Source organism: Pleurodeles waltl, chromosome 8, assembly GCF_031143425.1.
Source record: "Pleurodeles waltl isolate 20211129_DDA chromosome 8, aPleWal1.hap1.20221129, whole genome shotgun sequence".
Taxonomy (NCBI): domain Eukaryota; kingdom Metazoa; phylum Chordata; class Amphibia; order Caudata; family Salamandridae; genus Pleurodeles; species Pleurodeles waltl.
The window spans coordinates 18,591,078-18,615,888 of record NC_090447.1 but is presented as its reverse complement, the minus strand read 5'-3'; the positions used below and the strand labels follow the sequence as shown (position 1 = coordinate 18,615,888).

At 48.3% G+C, this 24,811-nt stretch overlaps 1 protein-coding gene across 1 annotated transcript in view; it reads right to left on the bottom strand.

The window, feature by feature from the left end:
- Nucleotides 1-19,328, bottom strand: part of LOC138249306 (TRPM8 channel-associated factor homolog) — an 80,523-nt gene extending 61,195 nt beyond the window's left edge. The window contains exon 1 of the mRNA XM_069203263.1: nt 19,060-19,328. Coding sequence (XP_069059364.1) covers nt 19,060-19,328 — 269 coding nt within the window. The remainder of the gene's footprint in view (nt 1-19,059) is intronic.
- Between the last annotated feature and the right edge of the window lie 5,483 nt (nt 19,329-24,811).

The window sequence follows — 24,811 nt, the reverse complement described above, 5'->3', positions numbered from 1 at the left end:
CTCTGAGATACTTTGGCATATTGTCATAAAAATAAAGTACCTTTATTTTTAGTATAACTGTGTATTGTGTTTTCTTATGATATTGTGCAAGTGACACTTGTGGTACTGTAGTAGCTTCACACGTCTCCTAGTTCAGCCTAAGCTGCTCTGCTAAGCTACCATTATCTATCAGCCTAAGCTGCTAGACACCCTATACACTAATAAGGGATAACTGGGCCTGGTGCAAGGTGCAAGTACCCCTTGGTACTCACTACAAGCCAGTCCAGCCTCCTACGTTGGTTGTGCAGTGGTGGGATAAGTGTTTTGAGACTACTTACCACTCTTGTCATTGTACTTTTCATAAGAGAAAAATATACAAAACAAGTTCAGTTTGTGTACACATAGCTAAAAAGTTTTGCATTTCCTCTTTTCACTGTTTTCTAAGTGCTGAAAAGTACTTCTAAACTTTCAAAAAGTTCTTAAAAGTTTAAAAAGTTTTTTTCTGTCTTTCCAAAAAGTTCTGAAAACTTTTTTCTCTTTTTCTATCACTTTAACTCTCTCTAAAAATGTCTGGCACAGGCCAAAATGTTGATCTGTCCAAACTTGCATATGACAACCTTAGCTGGAAAAGAGCAAGGAGTCTCTGTGTAGAGAGAGGTTTGAGTGTAGGGAAGAATCCTTCCTTGGAATTGTTAGTTAACATGCTTAGAGAACAAGATAAGGCAATAAGTGCCTCATCTGTTGAAAAAGTACCTAATAGTTCCCAATCTGATTCAGGGACTCCCCCAGGAAAAGATTCAGGAAAGAAACTTCCTAGCCTGCCCATTACTAGACAGTCTAGCATAGTTGGTAATGATGATGAGCCACACCATACGAATAGTGTTGTCTCACATCATAGCAAAAGCATTTATTCTCACCATACTGGTAGTGATGTTTCTGTAAGCCAAGCTGTTAGGGTGGCTTCTGTAAGGGACAGGTCTCCTTCTGTTCATTCCCATCATACCTCTGTATCTAGAAATGTCCCTCCCACCAACCCTGATGACAGAATGTTAGAGAGGGAACTCAATAAGTTGAGGGTGGAACAAACCAGACTGAAGCTTAAAAAGCAACAGCTGGATTTGGATAGACAGTCTTTTGAACTAGAGAAGGAAAGACAGAAGTTGGGTTTTGAAACCCATGGTGGCAGCAGCAGTATTCCCCATAGTCATCCTGTAAAAGAGCATGATTCCAGGAATCTTCACAAGATAGTTCCCCCTTATAAGGAGGGGGATGACATTAACAAGTGGTTTGCTGCACTTGAGAGGGCCTGTGTTGTACAGGATGTCCCTCAAAGGCAGTGGGCTGCTATCCTATGGCTATCATTTAGTGGAAAAGGTAGGGATAGGCTCCTTACTGTAAAAGAAAGTGATGCCAATAATTTTACAGTTCTTAAGAATGCACTCCTGGATGGTTATGGCTTAACCACTGAACAATACAGGATAAAGTTCAGAGAGACCAAAAAGGAGTCTTCACAAGACTGGGTTGATTTCATTGACCATTCAGTGAAGGCCTTGGAGGGGTGGTTACATGGCAGTAAAGTTACTGATTATGACAGCCTGTATAACTTAATCGTGAGAGAGCATATTCTTAATAATTGTGTGTCTGATTTGTTGCACCAGTACTTGGTGGACTCTGATCTGACCTCTCCCCAAGAATTGGGAAAGAAGGCAGACAAATGGGTCAGAACAAGGGTGAACAGAAAAGTTCATACAGGTGGTGACAAGGAGAACAATAAGAAGAATGATGGTGAAAAATCTCAAGATAAGCATGGGGATAAGGGTAAAACCAAAGATCCCACTTCAAATCTTAAACACTCTTCAGGGGGTGGGGATAAAACAAATTCTTCCTCTTCTTCTCAACCTACACAATTTAAAAAGCCCCGGTGCTTTGTGTGTAAAAATAGAGGCCATAGGCCAGGGGATAAGTCCTGTCCAGGTAAACCCCCTGAGCCTACCACCACTAATACATCAAGCTCTAGTGCCCCTAGCAGTAGTGGTACTAGTGGTGGGACTGCTGGCAACAGTCAAGTTAAGGGTGTAGTTGGGTTCACTTATGGGTCCATAGTAGAAACTGGTGTAGTCACTCCCAAGACAGTTTCTGTCACACCTAGTGGCATTGGCCTTGCCACACTGGCTGCTTGTCCCCTTACAATGGATAAGTACAGGCAGACAGTTTCAATAAATGGTGTTGAGGCCTTGGCCTACAGGGACACAGGTGCCAGTATCACTTTGGTGACTGAAAACCTAGTGCACCCTGATCAACACATCATTGGACAACAGTATAAGATTATTGATGTCCATAACTCCACTAAGTTTCTTCCCTTAGCTATAATTCAGTTTAGTTGGGGTGGAGTTACTGGCCCTAAGCAGGTGGTGGTATCACCTAGCTTACCTGTAGACTGTCTCTTAGGTAATGACCTAGAGGCCTCAGGTTGGGCTGATGTAGAGTTTTATGCCCATGCAGCCATGCTGGGCATCCCTGAGGAATTGTTCCCTCTCATTTCTACTGAAATGAAAAAGCAAAGGAGAGAAGGCCTGAAAACTCAGGATCCCTCTCCATCAACAGGTAAAAAGGATATCACAGTATCCCCTAACCACCCTACCATTCAGGATACCATTCCTGTGGTGGGAGAAACCTCTCCTGGGGTGGCACCTGTTCCAAGGGAATCATCAGCTGGCAAAGCTGGACTCCCTGAGGTAGAAGTACCTCTCTGTGGGATAACTAACATTGGTGACAAAAAGAGCACCATTTTAGTTAACATGGAGCATCCCTCCAACCCTCCCAGAGAAACTTTAGTGCAGAAACCCTGCACTACCTCACAACACTTAGGACAGCATCCCTGCCCTATTGTAGAGCTCATAGGACAGCATCCCTGCCCTGCTCCAACTCAAGAGAAACAGCATCCCTGTTCTCTCTTCCAGCCATATGGACAACGTTTTTGCCCAGCTATGGCTTTACTGAGACAGCATCCCTGTCTGGCATTTCCATCATTACAAATAGGTTCAGTGGATAATTCCCACTGCTCTAAACTAAAACTTACTGATAGAAACTCTGAAAATACATCTTCACATTGTTACTTAGCTAAAAAACTTCAAACAGGGTGGTTTACATCCCCACAGGGAAGTAACCATACAGTGGATGGTAAAGGGAGTAACCAGTCTACTGCAGAGCTACTCTCTACTTATCACCACTTAGACAATAAAGTCTCAACTGGCCAAGGTTAGCCTTATTGTCCTTCGTTTGGGGGGGGGTTGTGTGAGAAAGTAGCCTCTTTCTAGCCTTGTTACCCCACCCTTTTGGCCTGTTTGTGAGTGTATGTCAGGGTGTTTTCACTGTTTCACTGGGATCCTGCTAGCCAGGGCCCAGTGCTCATAGTGAAAACCCTATGTTTTCAGTATGCTTGTTATGTGTCACTGGGACCCTGCTAGTCAGGACCCCAGTGCTCATAAGGTTGTGGCCTATATGTATGTGTTCCCTGTGTGGTGCCTAACTGTCTCACTGAGGCTCTGCTAATCAGAACCTCAGTGGTTATGCTCTCTCATTTCTTTCCAAATTGTCACTAACAGGCTAGTGACCAATTTTACCAATTTACATTGGCTTACTGGAACACCCTTATAATCCCCTAGTATATGGTACTGAGGTACCCAGGGTATTGGGGTTCCAGGAGATCCCTATGGGCTGCAGCATTTCTTTTGCCACCCATAGGGAGCTCTGACAATTCTTACACAGGCCTGCCACTGCAGCCTGAGTGAAATAACGTCCACGTTATTTCACAGCCATTTTACACTGCACTTAGGTAACTTATAAGTCACCTATATGTCTAACCTTTACCTGGTAAAGGTTAGGTGCAAAGTTACTAAGTGTGAGGGCACCCTGGCACTAGCCAAGGTGCCCCCACATTGTTCAGGGCCAATTCCCTGAACTTTGTGAGTGCGGGGACACCATTACACGCGTGCACTACATATAGGTCACTACCTATATGTAGCTTCACAATGGTAACTCCGTATATGGCCATGTAACATGTCTAAGATCATGGAATTGCCCCCTCTATGCCATCCTGGCATTATTGGGACAATTCCATGATCCCAGTGGTCTGTAGCACAGACCCTAGTACTGCCAAACTGCCTTTCCTGGGGTTTCACTGCAGCTGCTGCTGCTGCCAACCCCTCAGACAGGTTTCTGCCCCCCTGGGGTCAAGCCAGGCTTGTCCCAGGATGGCAGAACAAAGGACTTCCTCTGAGAGAGGGTGTTACACCCTCTCCCTTTGGAAAATGGTGTGAAGGCAGGGGAGGAGTAGCCTCCCCCAGCCTCTGGAAATGCTTTCTTGGGCACAGATGTGCCCAATTCTGCATAAGCCAGTCTACACCGGTTCAGGGATCCCTTAGCCCCTGCTCTGGCGCGAAACTGGACAAAGAAAAGGGGAGTGACCACTCCCCTCACCTGCACCTCCCCTGGGAGGTGTCCAGAGCTCCTCCAGTGTGCTCCAGACCTCTGCCATCTTGGAAACAGAGGTGCTGCTGGCACACGGGACTGCTCTGAGTGGCCAGTGCCACCAGGTGACGTCAGAGACTCCTTCTGATAGGCTCCTTCAGGTGTTAGTAGCCTATCCTCTCTCCTAGGTAGCCAAACCCTCTTATCTGGCTATTTAGGGTCTCTGTCTCTGGGGAAACTTTAGATAACGAATGCAAGAGCTCATCCGAGTTCCTCTGCATCTCTCTCTTCACCTTCTGATCAGGAAACGACTGCTGACCGCGCTGGAAGCCTGCAAACCTGCAACATAGTAGCAAAGACGACTACTGCAACTCTGTAACGCTGATCCTGCCGCCTTCTCGACTGTTTTCCTGCTTGTGCATGCTGTGGGGGTAGTCTGCCTCCTCTCTGCACCAGAAGCTCCGAAGAAATCTCCTGTGGGTCGACGGAATCTTCCCCCTGCAACCGCAGGCACCAAAAAGCTGCATTACCGGTCCCTTGGGTCTCCTCTCAGCACAACAAGCGAGGTCCCTTGAATCCAGCAACTCTGTCCAATTGACTCCCACAGTCCAGTGACTCTTCAGTCCGAGTTTGGTGGAGGTAAGTCCTTGCCTCCCCACTCCAGACTGCATTGTTGGTAACCGCGACTTTTGCAACTTCTCCGGCCCCTGTGCACTTCCGGCGGAAATCCTTTGTGCACAGCCAAGCCGGGGTCCACAGCACTCTAACCTGCATTGCACGACTTTCTAAGTTGGTCTCCGGCGATGTGGGACTCCTTTGTGCAACTTCGGCAAGCACTGTTTCACGCATCCTTGTAGTGCCTGCTTCTGGCACTTCTCTGGGTGCTACCTGCTTCAGAGAGGGCTCTTTGTCTTGCTCGACGTCCCCTCTCTCTCCTGGTCCAATTTGCGACCTCCTAGTCCCTCCTGGGCCTCAGCAGCATCCAAAAATGCCAACCGCACAATTTGCAGCTAGCAAGGCTTGTTGGCGTCCTTTTGGCGGGAAAACACTTCTGCATGACTTTCCAAGGCGAGCCGGATTTGTCCACCAAAGGGGAAGTCTCTAGCCTTTTTTGTTCCTGCAGAAACCGCAGCTTCTTCTGTCCAGTTGAAGCTTCTTTGCACCCGCAGCTGGCATTTCCTGGGCATCTGCCCATCTCCGACTTGCTTGTGACTTTTGGACTTGGTCCCTTTGTTCCACAGGTACCCTAGATTGGAAATCCACAGTTGTTGCATTGTTGGTTTGTGTCTTTCCTGCATTATTCCTCTATTACGACTTCTTTGTCTTCTGGGGAACCTCAGTGCACTTTGCACTCACTTTTCAGGGTCTTGGGGAGGGCTATTTTTCTAACTCTCACTATTTTCTAATAGTCCCAGCGACCCTCTACAAGGTCACATAGGTTTGGGGTCCATTCGTGGTTCGCATTCCACTTTTGGAGTATATGGTTTGTGTTGCCCCTATCCCTATGTGTCTCCATTGCATCCTATTGTAACTATACATTGTTTGCACTGTTTTCTAAGACTATACTGCATATTTTTAGTACTGTGTACATATAACTTGTCAATATTTGCTATCCTCACTCTGAGGGTACACTCTGAGATACTTTGGCATATTGTCATAAAAATAAAGTACCTTTATTTTTAGTATAACTGTGTATTGTGTTTTCTTATGATATTGTGCATATGACACTAAGTGGTACTGTAGTAGCTTCACACGTCTCCTAGTTCAGCCTAAGCTGCTCTGCTAAGCTACCATTATCTATCAGCCTAAGCTGCTAGACACCCTATACACTAATAAGGGATAACTGGGCCTGGTGCAAGGTGCAAGTACCCCTTGGTACTCACTACAAGCCAGTCCAGCCTCCTACATCTACGTTATGCCTGATGCCACCCTTTACCGACCAGAAAAAGCAGATAATTGTGACATTGCCTGCTCTTTACAAGGCAACACTTTCTGCCACTGGCTTCAGGTGGCACAGGACCTCACTTGTATAGTGCCAGACTGTTAGAAATTGAGTTTCTGTTTGCCTGGGGATGAACCTTAGTCAAACAGCAACCACAGGCCTAGCCAGGTTGTGTCAGGCAAGCCCTAAATTAACCTTTGTCACCCTCTGCTGGCTTAGCACAGAGCAGCCAGGTTTAACTTAAAGGCAGTGTGCAACATATTTGTGCAACACTGTAAACAGTAAAAACAGTGAACACACCACAAAAAATAAATCCAGAACTTGAGTTATGAAATTGTAACCCCTTCGCTGCCAGGCCTTTTTCCCCTCAGATGCCAGGCCTTTCTTCGGCTATTTGGAGCAGTTAGCGCTTAGGCCCTCATAACTTTTTCACATAAGCTACCCACGCCAAATTTGCGTCCTTTTTTTCCAACATCCTAGGGATTCTAGAGGTATCCAGAATTTGTGGTTTCCCCTGTAGGAGACCACGAAATTAGACAAAACACAGTGAAACTTTCATTTTCTTTAAAGAAATGGGGAAAAGGGGCTGCAGAGGAAGGCTTGTGTTTTTTTACCTGACAAAGGCATCAGCAAAGGGTTTCTGGTGCTACAATCACCAGTTTCACAGCTTTCAGGACCAGGCAGGAATGAATCATAAAACCACATTTTTCAATACAATTTTGGCATTTTACTGGGACATACTCCATGTTTACTATTTTTTGTGGTGCTTTTAGCCTCCTTGACAGAAATGGGAGTGAAACCAATTCTGGATCCCAGAAAGCTAAGCATTTCTGAAAAGCAAACAAAATGCTGAATTCAGCAAGGGGTCATTTGTGTAGATCCTACAAGGTTTTCCTACAGATAATAACAGCGAAAATAAAAACATATTGAAATTGAGGTGAACGAACAGCCTTTTCTCTCCACGTTTTACTCTGTAACTTTTTCCTGCGATGTCAAATTTTTGAAAGCAATATACCGCTATGCCAGTTGGACTCTTCTGGTTGCGGGGATATATAGGGCTTGTAGGTTCATCAAGGACCCTGGGTACCCAGAGCAAATAAATGAGCTGCACCTTGCAATGGGTTTTCATTCTATACCAGGCATACAGCAATTCAATTGGTGAAATATAAAGAGTGAAGAATAGGTATCAAGAAAACCTTCATATTTCCAAAATGGCCACAAGATAAGGTGTTGCGAAGCAGTGGTTATTTGCACATCTCTGAATTCTGGGGTCCCCATACTAGCATGTGAATTACAGGGCATTTCTCAAATAGACGTCTTTTTTACACACTGTCTTACATTTGGAAGGAAAAAATGTAGAGAAAGACAAGGGGCAACAAGACTTGTTCTGGTATTTTGTATTCCCCCAAGTCTCCCGATAAAAATGGTACCTCACTTGCGTGGGTAGGCCTAATGCCCGCGACAGGAAACGCAACATGGACACATCACATTTTTACATTGAAAACTGACGTGTTTTTGGGAAAAAGTGCATAGCTGTGGATTTTGCTCTCTAGCTCAGCCGGCCCTTAGGAAAACCTACCAAACCTCTGCATTTTTTAAAACTAGACACCCAGGGGAATCCAGGATGAGGTGAATTGTGGGGCTCTCACCAGGTTCTGTTACCCAGAGTCCTTTGCAAACCTCAAAACGTGGCCAAAAAACACTTTTTCCTCACATTTAGGTGACAGAAAGTTCTGGAATCTGAGTGGAGCCACAAATTTCCTTCCACCCAGCATTCCACAAAGTCTCCTGATAAAAATGGTACCTCACTTGTGTGGGTAGGCCTAGCGCCCGCAAAAGGATATACCCCCAAAATACAACATAGACACAACACATTTTCCCGAAGAAAACAGAGCTGTTTCTTGCAAAGTGCCTAGCTGTGGATTTTGGCCTCTAGCTCAGCCGGCACCTAGGGAAACCTACCAAACCTGTGCATTTTTGAAAACTAGACACCAAGGGAAATCCAGGATGGACTTATGGGCTCTCACCAGGTTCTGTTACCCAGACTCCTTTGTAAACCTCAAAATTTGGCCAAAAGAATACTTGTTCCACACATTTCGGTGACAGAAAGTTCTTGAATCTGAGAGGAGCCACACATTTCCTTCCACCCAGTGTTCCCACAAGTCTACTGATCAAAATGGTACCTCACTTGTGTGGGTAGGCCTAGTGCCCGCGAAAGAAAATACCCCAAAACACTATCTGTACATAGCAAAATTATCAAATACAAAACTACCTGTTTTTGCAGGGGGGCATCTTCGTTTTGGTCCTGGGCTTGCCAAGATGCAATGGAGTTTGGTGCAGGTTCCGACTGTGTCAAGGTGATATGGCATGTCTGATGAGGCTGTGATGTGGAGCGTCGGTGTCGTCACGAAGGCTGCCATTGCCAGAGATGCGGGGGCCTTGCAATGAAGAAAGCACTAGAGTGTTGGTTAAGAAAGTGATGTGCCAGTTCTGTTCCACAAAACAGCGGTGATGCATCAGTTCTGCCGACGCAGCTGATGGGTTGGTTTCACTGGAGCAAACACTTTAGGCCCACTTCCAAGGGTCCAGGACTGGTGTGGCATCACTTTGCAGGACAGACTCACCACTGGCAGAGTCCAGGTGTAGAAGCAGGTTAGTTGGAAGTCTTATGTCCCCAAGAGTTCAGATCAGGACCCCAGCCCTGCTAACCCTTGGAGTAACTCTGGGTTCAAGTGATACAGGTCCAGTCCTTCTCACCCAGGCAGGGGAGCAAGAATGGACACCAGCAAAGGAGAAGTCCATCAGAGTGGCAGTCCTTCAGCAGCACAGCAGTCCTTCTTCCTGGCAGAATAGTCACAGCTCCAGAAGTGTACTGAATTGGTGGTGTCAGAGGTCCAGTACTTACAACCAGTAGGGCCTTTGAAGTGAGGGAGACTTCAAAGATAGGTCTTTGAAGTGCACAGAGGTCCTGACCTTCCAACCCTGGCTCCAGACTCAAGGAATATGTAGCCCTTTGAGTGAGGACAGGACACAGCCTATTCAGATATAAGTAAAGTTTGGTCCAGCTCTTCCTTCCCTTCAAGACACACCTAAGCTCCCATTGTGTGTAGATATCTAGGGGCAATACACAAAGCCCAGCTGTCACACATCTCAGACAAATGATCAGAGACGGAAAGTAGACACCAAATGGCTAAAGTAGGAATATGACAAATTTCTAAAAGTGGCTTTTTCTGAATTGCAATTTAAAATCAACTTAACCATAAGTTGTGATTTTGAATTGTGATTCCAGAGACAACAAATTCAAAATGTTAATTTTTTCCAGACTGTGAATTACACTCATAAAATGGAATAAGGTGGTCCAAATGTTATCCAATGGGAGAGATAGGCCTTGGAGTAGTGAAAACGACTTTGGGGGATTTTCACTATCAGGACATGTTTAACTTAAAAGTACATGTCCTGCCTTTTAAATATATTGCAGTCTGCCCTCTGGGTTGTCCAGGGCCTACCTTAGGGATGACTTGTATATATAAAAAGGGAAGGTTTGGACCTGGCAAAAGGGTTATTTTGGCAGGTCGACATGGTCGTGTGAAACTGTACAAACAGGCTCTCCAAAGGCAGGTTTGAGACATGGTTAAAGGGCTTCTGAAGTGGGTGGCACAATCACTGCTGCATGCCCACAAGTAGCACTAAATTTACTCTGTGGCCTGGGCACATGTGGTGCATCATACTAGGAAAGTAGAAGCAAATTAAGTATTCCAGATGGGGACAATGTTACCATGTTTTGTGGAGAACGCACAAGCACTTTAGAACCTAAAACCATCAAAAGCGAGGTCAGAAAAGTGAAGGAGATAGGCAAACAGTTGGGGGAAAATTACTCTAAGGTTGTCAGGTCAAACATGCATTCCCCCAGCTGTAAGTGGGGAGAGCCACCTAACCCCTTGGTAGTTCTCTTCACTAAGGCAGAAGAACCTGGAGAGATCATTAGCATTGGCGTCATCTGACCCCAGGCGATGTTCCACCCTAAAGTCCATTCCATGTAGGGAGATGGACAACCTCAGCAGTTTGGGATTCCCACCCCTCACCTGCATGAGCCATCAGAGGGGTCTATAGTCAGTCTGAACCAGGAAGTGAGTGCCACACAGGTATGTTCTCAACTTCTTAAGTGCCCAGACCACAGCAAAAGCTTCCCTCTCAATCGCACTCCACCTCTGTTCCTGTGGAAGTAGCCTCCTACTAATGAAAGCTACTGCTCATCTAGACCCTCCTTATTCAGCTGTGCTAAGACCGCTCCTCTGCCATGTTGGCAAGGAAGCATCCGTTTACACAACAAATTGTTTAGAGAACTCAGGTGCCTTGAGTACGTGTTGTACACATGTCTTTCTTGAGGTTATCAAAGGCTGTCTGACACACCTATGCCCAGATCAACATTTTGGGCTTTTTCTTGGATGTCAGCTAAGTTTAGGGGACAACAATGGTGCCATAACCCTCGACAAATTCGGGGGCCATTGCGAGGGGCAATTCATTTACCCTGGTGAGACTGTCTGCCCCAGGGTTATTGTGCCTGCTTCCCTTCCTGAGACTGCTGCCCTGGTGGGACTACCTGTCCCAGGGTGCCCTGCTGCTTCCTCTACCTGCCACATCGATTCCACCTGTGTGAGGGAGGAGGTGTCTCATTGCGCTTATAGCGCTGACTCTTCCCCCGCAGTGCGGGATGCACGCGGGCCGTACCCGGGCAAAGCCCGGGCTAAGGGCGGGCCTGTCCATGTCTGTCGAAGCCAAGAGGAGGCTGGCCTGGGCCCCCTCTCTTTCATTTTTAATTCTAAACCCACTGCTGGTTGTCGTGGCCTTTGTTATTACAAATAAGGTACTTAGAGGCTTAAATGTGTCTGGGCAAGTAGTTCGACCGCCTAGTAAATCAACTGTGTAACATTGTTTGTGAGATCCTATTAGGTGGTGCTAATTATCTTTCTTGGGGACGATAACAGGGAACTACCAGTAAATAAGGAGTAGGTTCCCCCCTGAGAAACAGCACTAATAACAGGGGTTGAGTAGCTTGGGACCAAAGTTCATTAAAGTGACAGATTATGGGGAAAAGTAAAATGGCTGAACTTCCCCTGGGTAAGGAGAAAATCCCCAAGAAAATAAGAAATGCTGGGGAAAATTGTACCATTTCCGAGATTGATGACCTAATAGAAGAGGCTGAATCCTTGCTGTGTGCCAAGTCCAAATCATAGGAAGCACCCGATAAAAAGATCAAGTCCTTCTATACAAAAAAGATAGGGTCACCCATGGCAAAAGCCACAGATGGGAAGGGGGATGCTGTTCGGCAATCAATCCACCAAAGTCCCGATATTATAAGGAAAGAGATAAAGACAAATCTGCACAGGCCCCACACCAGCCCCCAAGTCAAAGCCAAAGTATTGAAGAGAAGGGTGCAGTACCAGGGTGCTACATAATCTGCTCCAACAGGTATACTGTCCTGGAGGAGGACGTGTCAAACAACGCCTGACAAAAATATTACAGATACTTACTCCCAATATGGCCCTGTAATACAATTGACTAAGGAGGGAACAGTATCATGACATCAAAACCAGGACAGCTGCCTGAAATGTAAAATGCGGGACAAAGTAAACCTACATGAGATCATTGGTAAATTAACGCAAGAGGTTAAGGAGTTAGGGTGTCTGGTAGAAACTCTGCTGGTCTATACCAAGGAAAGGGAGGGAAAGGGAATCAATAGATAGGCGCATACTGTATAAAAGGAAACTCACCAAGACCCGAGCATTTATTAGGTAGATGCTCAATTCCCCCACAACCCATTGCACAGTTCAATCAAAATTCCAAGCAGTGCAATGCTACTTATATATCACATGGGCATAGAGTAACGGACAATAATTGCAACAGCAGGCCAAATGATTGTATTGATCTCCAGGTATGAGCGTCCCATAAGGATATTCGTAAAACCTTTTGGGAGGGCCGTTTTAAATCTTGGCTGCTAGAGATAGAAGCAAGGTGTCCAGCTAAAGCACATATTATACCGCATGACAGGAGGACAACTAGCTCTGTAAACATGCGATATTCTGAGAGAAGTTTAAGGCAACCCAAGAACATATAGGGCCTCATTACGACCCTAGCGGCTGGCGGTAAGCTGGCGGTAACACCACCAACAGGCTGGCGGTGTTCTGCCAGCTATTATGACCGTGGTGCAATAGCAACAGCCATACCGCCGTCCCCTCTACTATACAGCCAGGCTTTTGCACCGCTACCCTGGGGATTATGAGTCCCCGACCACAAGCCTGGCCACGGTGGTAAACACTGCCATGGAAAGGCAGGCCAGCCATGGAAAGGCTGGCAAGCGGTAAGGGGGACTTGGGGTGTCCCTGGGGGCCCCTACGCTGCCCATGCCACAGCCACAGCCCCATCGCGTATTTACCTTCCCAAATTTCGGGCAGTGAAATGTGCGAAGGGTGCTACTGCACCCGCTGCACATCAGCATTGCTGCCGGCTCTATTACGAGCCGGCAGCAATGTTGATGTGACTTTTACTGTTACCGTCTGCTGGCCCAGCGGAAAAGTCCAAATAGGGAGCCAGAAATACCACCAGCACTGGCGGTATACTTGCACTGCAGCTTCAGCGGTCTTCTGTGAAGACCACCGAAGTTGTAATGAGGGCCGTAGTCTATTTAACAAATTTGCTGAAATTGCATCAATCAGGTGGGGAAGATGGGGTCTCCCTTAAAAATAAACTCACCCACTGGATCAGGCATAAGCGTCAATGTTAATCATTTATTCGTTCAGACATCGTGAAAGTAGAAAGGTTGTCAGGAGGTAATGGGAGCGACAACGCTTTTGCACTGACAGTGAGGGATGAGAGACTAATAGATGGTCTTTTTGCTATGGAGCTGACATCTGGTGCTTCCACTAAACCCATTATTAGATTTAGATCGCACAACCCTTCTTCTCCTGACCCCTTAGTTTTGAGGAACAGCCAAAGAGGGATGGGTCTGTCAGCATTGACCAGAAGAGATACTGACCTTGAGACAGTAAATTGACTGACTCTATTGGGCCCATCAATCCAGGGCCAGAATGCAGGTGCAACAATAAATGGAACCCTCGGTGAGAACAGCCAACAGAATTTGAGGCCAGGGAGGAAAGAGGAGCTAACACTTGGAAGCAATGATCTTGCAATATCCCAGGGACCCGCAACAAGCTCCACGTTTCCATCAATTTGATATCCTCTACAATTTGACCCTAATGACATCACAGAAACTGACATCTTATGAATTATGACCCTGAATCTCCTGGGATTAATGTCACATTATTTTAACCCTGAAGACATCATAACGAGTGACAATATTGACATTCCAAAACAGACAAATATCTGTTTTAGACACCAGGTATTATAGAGTGCTGACATGATCTTTTAAAGGGGTGGGGCATACTTGCCCTAAATTGTAGTGAATAAGGGAAGCAAATGACATAGCCCTCATCTAGTGGGATTCAAATCGGGGTTCTCCCACTAAGAACATTTTGAAAAAAAGGGTCAATTAGTGCATTTTGAAGCACAATTTTCACATAAATTTGATAGCGATCTATAAGTTCTGAAAGGGCACTCATGAAATATTCAAGTCTTTTTATGATATGCCAGGCCAATTCAACCTGACATATCACCAATAGCTGATCCAATATTTTGTTTCCAAAATGTGCTATGTTTGCCCTAACTCATCAAAAAATGCCCCCACTGAGCTAGGCTCAGTATTTTCTAATTGGTGCCCCTTATGCCAAGAATTACATTCAATATGCTCATGCCGAAGTTTGTTATTACTGCCTTGCATATACCATGAGTGATCCTTTTGTCAAATATTATCTTGTTTGTCGAGGCCAACATTTTGTCATGGTTCCCTCAAATGCCTTGCTCGTACTCCCATATGAAAATTAATACCTCAAATGTGCTACCAACATTTTGCTAAAGGTGCCCCCATGCCAAGAGTTTCCTCAGTTACGCCAGCACCATTCAATCACACTCACCTGCATTCATTCACTCTCACTCGCTTGCACTCACAAACAATCTCTCTTTTTTTTCTCGCTTGTTAGAAACAGGGTTTCCGGTTGGCTAGGGTATGCACCTAAAACAGGCAGAACCCATCCACTCTAGTCAGGACGAGGGAGTTACATACCAAAAATAAACCCTGCTCACCCCCTTGGTAGCTTGGCACGAGCAGTCAGGCTTATCCCAGAGGCAATGTGTAAAGTCTTTGCACAACACACTCAACACACATGATGCACTACCCACACCACAAAGGAAACACAACACCAAGTTATATAAAAATAAATTGTGTTTCACAAAACATCACTAGACCAAATACAACATGTTAGTAATACCCTGCTACACAAGCAGTTGTCACAACATTACTTGGGTACTATTACTCTGTGAAAGCCAACAGTAGTCATAATAAAACACATGGGTTACGGGTTGTCCTGCAACATAAGCAGTAGTCAGATTGTCGTTGTTACAAGAATACACATCCCAATAAGCATACTATAAGAATGCCTAGGTATCACTATGAATGCGCACAAGGTGAAACATTCTCTGATAGGCCCTTGTCAAAAATGCATGTCATGCAAAACATGTACTTGTAAATGCCCATAAAAGGAACATTAGAAAATACATGGAAAGTCATGAGAGCACATTGTTGGACAGGCATAGGTCAGAATGAGCATCTTATCAACAGGTAGAAGGAATGACCCTAAAGGCACGGCGCTTACGGCATACCAGGGCCACTAAGCCCAGATTCATCGGTGGAACACCAGAGCTCCTGTGCTCCTCGTACTGAAGGCACTGGTGGGCCCTCGGCAGGATGGGGCCTCCGTTGAGGCCTCTACCTGTCCTGCTATACACGGCCCCCAATGATCAAGGCCCCCGTGATTTCCAAACATCAGCCGGGGGAGAAACCACCACAAGCAAGCGCACACCTGCCTAACACAAGGGGAGACCTCTTGGGGTCTCTTCCAGCAGCAGGATTCCAACCGGCAGCCGCCCGCGTCCTCGCAGCACCACTGCGGTCTCCTGGGGTCCTCCGGCAGGTTGTGCGGTGAAAGCCTTCCTGGGCCTCCTACCTCTGCACTAGGATGGTGCAGCACAGTCCGCTCTCTGACCCCTCTGTGGTGGAGCCGGCTTCCATCTCCTCAACGGCCCACCCACGGCAGTCCCAGGCTCCTAGAATAGATGTCTGTTGGTGCCCCTGGGTTGCTCCACGAAGTGTTCCTGTGCCCCAGGGCACTTTTTTGGAAGCGCGTTTGTCCATGCCCACTTGCCGGCCTCAAATTCTCTCGCACGTCCGAGCGGGAGGGGGTAGGTGACCGCGCAACGGCACGGGGCACTTTCCTGTGCCTGCGGGGGACAAAGGTCGCACTGCCAAGTGCTCTTCACGTGCTGGGATGACTTAAGCAGAGCTCTCTCCCAGTGCTTCAGGGGGATAAGGCAAAAACACTCTTCCTGCACTCCTTCGATGCAGGGAATGGTGCAGGGGAACAGGGGCCTCAGCACCCAGCCCCTGGAGACAGAAAGGGGGAGCACAGGGCTGCAAGGCGCAACAACAGGCCAGAACAAGAGTTGCAGACAGTGGCAGATCCTCCTAATGATCCATCAGGTCACAGGTCAGCACAGCAGTCACAGTCCAAGGCGGTGCCTGGTGAGTCCTTCCAGCAGCATTCAGTGTCCTCTTCAGTAGTCCATTAATGTCCAATAATTGTGGGGGAAAGCCCCTGTACTATACTCAGTTTTGCAAAGCAATTTTATTGAGGGGGAGAAGAATTTCCAACAAGTTACAACTAGTTCCAGGAGTGTCCCCTCTCTCCTCCAGCACAGGCTCCAGAAATTAGTTGGGAGTAAACACGCCCTTTGTGTGAGGCCAGGGCACAGCCTTTACAAATGCAGGTGTGGCCCGCCTCCTCTTCTCCCAGCCCAGGAAGACCATTCAATATGTAGATGCAGCTCTGTGACACCTCCACCCTCCCTGTGTACAGGCTGTCTGAAAAGTATGCACAAAGCCCAGGTGTCATTCTGTTCAGACGTGGATTGGAATCAAGCTGCAAAACACCAGTCATAAGCACAGACAAAATGCTCACTTTCTAGAAGTGGCATTTCTATAATGGTAATAAAAAAACCTACACCAGTAAGCAGCATTTCTCACTACCATTACAACCATACCAAACATGCCTACGCTACCCCTCATAAGTCAAACAATACCCCCTTAGATTTAAGGCAGGGTAGCTAGGGCCTACCTTACGGGTGACTTATATTGTAGTAAAAGGGGAGTTCTGGGCCTGGCAAGTACAGTTAGATGCCAGGTCCCTGTAGCAGTACACTGCACATGCAGGCCCTGCGCTAGCAGGCCTGAGACAGGTTTGACAGGCTACTGATGTGGGTGGCGCAAGCAGTGCTGCAGGCCCACTATTAGCATTTAATTTACAGGCCCTGGATATAGAGATACCACTGTACAAGGGACTTTCAAGTAAGTTAAATGTGCCATTCAGGAATAAGCCAATCATACCAAGTTTAAAAGGGAAAGCACATGCACTTTAGTACTGATTAGCAGTGAAAAAGTGACCAGAGACATAACATCAGCAAAAAGGCTCAGAACAATTAAGAGGAGGAAGGCAAAAAGTCTGGGGCATCACCCTATAAAAAGTGCCAGGTCGAACATCGCTCATTCACATTCAGTCTTACTACAACTCACTCACACTCACAAGCACTTATTCATTCTCACTCTTACACTGACACACTAACACCCACTCATTCTTTCTCATTCACTCCTGCTCATTCTTTTTGACTCACTCATACTTACTCATTCCCTTGCGCTCATATTATTCTCTGTCCCACAATCTCACTCACTCTCATTCATTTTTTCACTCACTCTCACTTGCATTTACTCACACTCTTGTTCACACTTACTCAGGTTCTCTTTCACTTATACTCACTCCTATTCATTCCAGTTGTTTGCACTCATTCTCACTAAGTTTCAGCTGCTCATTTGCCCTTTACTCTCACTCACTCTCATTCTCACTCACACTCCAACATTCTTCATGTTCATTATTATTTATTCTCAATCATCCACTTTCATTTACTTGAAGTCATGCTTACTCTTGCCCATTCATTGTCACTCACTCTGCCCCACTCATAGTCAATTACTGATATCCAGTCACACTCATTCTCACTTGCTACCTGTCAGTGACTCTCAGTTATTTCACTACTACATGCTCACAGATTCACAAGCTCAAAAATATGACATTGTCACACTCACACAACCACACTCTGACTCAAAAGCACCCACACAATGTTCTTCACTTAACTCAGCTGCCCGGTCTTGTTCCAGATCCTGGGGCAACACCTTATTACATTTATAGTGAATAAAATATTATTATTCACTAACAGTGTAAATAAATTGTCTTTAGAGTAACTTGTCACCACATTCCTGGCTCTGATTTTACCACATCTGAAACCAGATGTCAGAAAGGGGAAAGCCAGAAGTCGTAGCTGTGACCTCTGGTGACCTCTGGTGACCCCCAAATGATATCCATGCACTGCCACTTCCCCACCTCTATCAGTCTCACTTCTACATTTGAACCTACTGTCACACCTCACACATACCAACATCATTTTAATCATTCACAAGTCAAGTGTCCCAAAACTCCTCCACCTATACAGAGTGCCAGTATTTTTAGGGGCGAGCGCCAAGCGCTCCGTCTCTCTTCTAATCTCCTTTTAGGGCAGTGGTCTCCAAACTTTTTAATGCCGCGCCCCCCCAGTTGAAAAATAAAAATCATTGGGCCCCCACTCAGAATTTTTCACAATTATTTTATAAAGATGGCAATGTTTAAATATGTCTAGACATATTTAAACATTGCAGTTAAGTACTGTTACCTTTTTAAAAATGCAATAACATGCTTCTGCTCAAAACAAACACCTGGTATCTGTACAATGCTTCTTTTGGCCAGAGTCTGGCTCCCCCCTGGGATCACTTGAGGCCCCCCTAAGTGCCCCCCCCCCAGTTTGAAGACCACTGCTTTAGGGGGATTTTAATCACGCCCATGTTACAACAGTCACTTTTATTGGTTTGTGGGCTTGCCTTTTAAAATCTGCTTGTTTTCATTTGTGAAAGGCATGCATACCTCATGCCTTTTCCGGTGGTTAGCCCTCCTCGGGAGCACCGGTAAACTACTGGAAACATAAAAGGTTTCATGTTTTCCGTATGGTTTCTGGACTATTTTTTCTCTGTTTTACACAGCGTGATCACGCTTTTTTTTTCTTCATTTAATGTGGCAAGAAAAGTCCAGTTAGGAGTTTACACCACTAACAGCTCTAACGTAATGCGAGACCCGTTGCCTTGCAAATGCTTGTTTTATTTTATACATTTGTACGAAGGGTTTTAGCATTTGCGAACCCTCCAAATCAATAAATCACAGTTTGAGAATTCAAAAACCTTTTTTCTTATGTAGATTTTCCAAATTGCTAAAATAGGTTTTGAAATAGATTCTGATTCAGTATTTGGAAGGGATGTGTTTTGGGTGTTCCTTTCACATACTGAGTTGGTACCCTAGGTATGTATGTAGGTTTTTCTGATTCAATATCAGCCACCACAAGTTAAGTTTGACCTTGTTTTCACTCACCTGACAAGCAATGGGCAAATCGGGACTTTTTTGGAGATTGAGAAAACTCCCCTATCTCCATGGTTGGATGTAAAATAGATGCCGGACACATTGATCACTCGGTTTCCAGGAAATTGAAAGCAGACATTTTTTGTGCTGTTTTTGTTGGCCCAAGGCCAGGCTTGACCTGCAATGAGAAGGCCACCTCCCTTCTTCACAAATGCAATAAGCTCTTTCTTCTGACTGGCATCATAGGCATCCATGCAATACACACCAAAGCATAGATGCATTTTATACATACATAACAATGCAAGGCCTAGAATTGAATTTGAGCAAAACTAAGGTTTTCCGCCTAGTTGACAGGCAGTTTAAATCGGCTTCATGGTTCATAAACGGAGCCCGGGTGGAGGTTGCACCCACATATAAGTACTTGGGATTCACTATGGACCGCCTCTTGACTTTCAAGCCGCAGCTTGCTGTCGCTCAAGAAAAAGCCCTCTCATTGACCTATGGTTTTAAAGTTCTAAAACAAAAACTGAGCTGCCCTTCATACACTCACGAAGGCCTACAAAACAGTTTTTCGGATCCCACGACCAGCATCTCCAGCTCAGGTTCATTTAGAATTGGGTCTGAAAAACTATGAATTTCAGAGTAGATGTGCCTTCATTAAACTATGCTGGAGGTTGCGTGCAGCTGAGACTGGTACACTAAACAACCTATGTTGGATGGAAATTGAGGAGCAACAGCGACACAATGATAAAAGCACCTGGGGTCATAACTTAAATAACTGCGTTAAAGCACTAGGTTTGCTAGAAGCCTGGGACCAGAACCCGGACAAAAAGGAGTTTTTTCGGAAGGCAAACTCTGTCACTAAGAAGAAATCTTTAAAGTCTGATAAACAAAAACTGGCAAGCAGACAGCACGCCTGGACTACAATAACATCATACAAAACTTTACAGGCACAGGAATACCTAGCAGCAACCTTCAACCAGTCGCTGAAACATCGGTTCATGCTTTTCCACTTTGGGTTGATGGAAACGAAGGACATGGTCCCTTCATGGAGACAGCAGGATCTGACACATTCCTGTCGACTGTGTGGGTACAGACAAGAGTCATTAGAACACATTTTTTGTGTGTGCCCGGCTTTGCTAGGCCTTAGGACATTATGGCCCTCATTCTGACCTTGGCGGTCGGCGGAGAGGCGGCGGTCGGACCGCGAACAGGCCGGCAGTATTAAAAATGGCATTCTGACCCTGGCGGGAACCGCCAACACAGCCCGCCAACTTAACACTCCGACCGCCACAGCGGTACAAACAAACAGCGCGGCGGTTCCCGCCAACAGCCCGGCGGCAGACAAAGTACCGCCCACCCTATTACGACCCACCAATCTGCCACCTTTTCCGGGGCGGGAGCACCGCCGATAAGAACACGGCGGAAACAGACTACGAACGGGAAAACGCTCACCTCTACGCACTCCACGCGAGATTCCGGCAGTATGGAGCCAGAGTTACAGGTCATCCCCGCACTCCTATTCCTCCTCATATACCAGGAGCACGCCCTCGCCTCACCGGACTACATCCTCCTCGGCGACCTGAACTTCCATCTGGAACAAAACAACGACCCCAACACCACCACCCTGCTCGACAACCTCGCCAACCTCGGCCTCAAACAACTGGTGAACACTGCCACCCACATCGCCGGACACACACTCGACCCTATCTTCTCCGCCAGCAAACACGTCTTCTTCAGCCACGCCTCCGCCCTTCATTGGACCGACCACAGCTGCGTCCACTTCACATTCCGACGCGAGACCCGCCACCTCCGCACTCAACCCATCCCTCGCCGACAGTGGAACAAGATCCCTGAAGAGCAACTCTTCGCCGCACTCGCCACCAACCAACCCACCCTCACCACCGACCCCAACGTCGCAGCCCTCAACCTCACAAACTGGATCTCCAACTGCGCAGACAACCTTGTTCCCCTCAAACGCTCGCAGAGACAGAACAACACCAAGAAACCCCTCTGGTTCTCTGACACCCTCAAAGAATCAAAGAAAACTTGTCGCGCACTTGAGAAAGCCTGGCGCAAGGACCGCACCGCTGACAACATGACCGCCCTCAAGAACGCTACCCGCAAACACCACCACCTGATCCGCACTGCCAAAAGGAATTTTTTCACCGACAGACTGGACAAAAACAGCCACAACAGCAGAGAACTCTTCAGCATCGTCAAGGAGTTCTCCAACCCCAGCGCCAACGCCAACGCCGTCACGCCCTCACAGGATCTATGCGAATCCCTCGCCACTTTCTTCCATCGCAAGATCAGCGACCTCCACGACAGCTTCGGACACCAGACCCAACCTAACACCACCGAACCCACATCCCCGACCATCACCCTCAACAACTGGACCCACATCAGCACGGAAGAAACCAAATCCATCATGAACTCTATCCACTCCGGCGCCCCTTCGGACCCCTGCCCGCACTTCATCTTTAACAAAGCCGACAACATCATCGCCCCGCACCTCCAGACCGTCATCAACTCTTCTTTTTCTTCTGCTACCTTCCCCGAATGCTGGAAACACGCCGAAGTCAACGCCCTACTAAAGAAACCTACGGCTGACCCGAGCGACCTGAAAAACTTCCGCCCCATCTCCCTTCTGCCTTTCCCAGCCAAAGTATTAGAGAAGACCGTCAACAAACAGCTGACCACCTTCCTGGAAGACAACAACCTGCTCGACCCCTCACAGACCGGATTCCGAACCAACCACAGCACTGAAACCGCCCTCATCTCAGTCACAGACGACATCAGAACCCTGATGGACAACGGTGAAACAGTCGCCCTCATTCTTCTTGACCTCTCGGCTGCCTTTGACACCGTCTGTCACCGTACCCTAATCACCCGCCTCCGCTCCACCGGGATCCAAGACCAGGCCCTGGACTGGATCGCCTCCTTCCTCGTAAACCGCTCCCAAAGAGTCTACCTCCCTCCGTTTCGCTCAGAACCCACTGAGATCATCTGCGGCGTACCTCAAGGCTCATCACTCAGCCCGACACTCTTCAATGTCTACATGAGCCCCCTCGCTAACATCGTACGCAAGCACGACATCATCATCACCTCCTACGCCGACGACACCCAACTTATACTCTCCCTCACCAAGGACCCCGCCAGCGCCAAGACCAACCTACAAGAGGGTATGAAGGACGTCGCAGATTGGATGAGGCTCAGCCGCCTAAAGCTGAACTCTGAAAAAACTGAAGTCCTCATCCTCGGCAACACCCCGTCCGCCTGGGACGACTCCTGGTGGCCCACGGCCCTCGGCACCGCACCGACCCCCGCAGACCACGCCCGCAACCTCGGCTTCATCTTGGACCCCCTTCTCACCATGACCAAGCAAGTCAACGCCGTGTCCTCCGCCTGCTTCCTCACCCTCTGCATGCTCCGCAAGATCTTCCGCTGGATCCCCGCCGACACCAGAAAAACCGTGACCCACGCCCTCGTCACGAGCCGCCTGGACTACGGCAACACCCTCTACGCTGGGACCACCGCCAAACTCCAAAATCGCCTGCAACGCATTCAAAACGCCTCAGCCCGCCTCATCCTCGACGTACCCCGCAACAGCCACATCTCCGCACACCTGAGACACCTGCATTGGCTCCCAGTCAGCAAAAGGATCACCTTCCGACTTCTCACCCACGCACACAAAGCCCTCCACGACAAGGGACCGGAATACCTCAACAGACGGCTCAACTTCTACGTCCCCACCCGCCCCCTCCGATCCTCTGGCCTCGCACTCGCCGCCGTCCCTCGCATCCGACGCTCTACGGCGGGTGGGAGATCTTTCTCCTTCCTGGCGGCCAAGACCTGGAACTCCCTCCCCACCAGCCTCAGGACCACCCAGGACCACTCCGCTTTCCGGAGACTCCTAAAGACCTGGCTGTTCGAGCAGCGATAACCACCCCCTTTGTCCCTAGCGCCTTGAGACCCGCACGGGTGAGTAGCGCGCTTTATAAATGCTAATGATTTGATTTGATTTGATTTAGTCGTCGGCCTGTGGCCCTTTCCTCCCTTTGGAGCTGTGGCAGGTGACTGTCTCTGGGTGGTGTCCGGGGGGGATGTAGAAGGCGGGCTCCTGCGGCGCCCCTTCCGCCTTCTGCTCCTCTTCCCAGGGGGTGGGCTGGCTGTCCCCTTGCTGCTGGGCGAAGATCCAGACATGCGGGCTGGCGGGCTCCAATACCCCTGCACCCTTGTCAAGGGGGCTGCAGGGCTGGTGGTGGCTGAGGTGCTCTTCTTACCCCGACGAGAAGGAGGGGGGGGCTCAGGGTCAGGAAAGAAGTTAGTAGTGGCGAGGAAGAGCTTCTTGGGACAATGGAGAGTGGTAGGTACAGTGGGAATGGGAGTGGAGGGAGAGGATGTGGTTGTAGGTGAGTCACGTTTGCTGTCTTTGGGTGCAGGTGCAGGAGGGATAGGCTGTCGTGAGGTGGATGGCTGTTGGGTGGGTGGGTGGCTGCGTTTGTGTGGTGTGGAAGAGGGGGTGACAGACACAGTGGGAGAGGACACAGGGGACGTGTAAATGGCAGTGGGGATGGTGACTGCACGTGTGCGGACTGGAGTGGAGGGTGTGCTGGTGATGGAAACACTGGCTGATGGTGAGGTGAATGGAGGTGTGAGTGTAGACGTCACAGGGAGGGAGGAGGGAGACGAGGAGGTGGGGGTCACAGAGGTGGTAGTGACTGTTGGCATGTCTGCATCGGAATGTTGCGTGTGTGAATGTCTGGGTGATCTGTGGTGCTTATGTTTGGATGAGCTTCTCTTGGGTGTTGAGGTGTGTGCAGGCTGGTCTGATGGTGTGGGTGGGACAGGCAGAGGAACAGGAGACTGGGAGGAGGGAGTTAGTAGAGGCAGGCAGGAGACAGGGACAATGGCTGCCGTCAGTGCTGAGGCCAGAGCCTGGAACGATCGCTGATGGGCAGCCTGACCCGAATGAATGCCCTCCAGGTACGCATTGCTGCGATGAACCTCCCTCTCCACCCCCTGGATGGCATTCAAAAGGGTAGTCTGCCCAACAATGAGCGTTCGGAGGAGGTCAATGACCTCCTCACTGAGGGCAGCGGGGGTAACAGGGGCAGGGCCTGAGGTGCCTGGGGCAAAGGAGATGCCCGGCTTCCTGGCAGAGCGGGCACGGGGCGAACGTGGAGGGGCTGCTGGGAGGGCGGAGATGGTGCGCTGGGTGGCGGCTGTACCTGTAATGGCGGGGGGCACGGATGGTGCCACCCCCGCAAGGGAGCCCCCTTCCGAGGACGTGTCCGTGTCGCTGCAGGCTCCAGTCGTCCCCGTCGTGGAGCTCCCCTCGCCCTCCGTCTCACTGGTCCAGTCTGACTCTGTGGCATGGCCCTCCTGGGCCATGTGAGATGCAGCTCCCTCCTGCCCCGATGCCACTTCTCCTCCGCCTGATGATGCTGATGCACACAAGCACAGAAAGACAAACAAAAAGGGTGGGGGAGAGAGAAATAAAGGGATATTGAGTACATGGATCTCCGGTACAGTTAGCGGACATGACAGACACAGATGCCCCCTGCACTAAGTTGCGCACTTGGGGTCCGCTACGCATTCCGTGGAACATGCCCTACACGCCTAGAGTTGTCAACTGCACCCATGGATGACACGGCCCAGGGATGGCTGTACTGACACACTACTGAGGGTGGTGGCTGGGGACACAGGGGCTTACGGGGGTGCCCAGCCTACAGATATCGCCCTGGCCTAGGGGGACCCA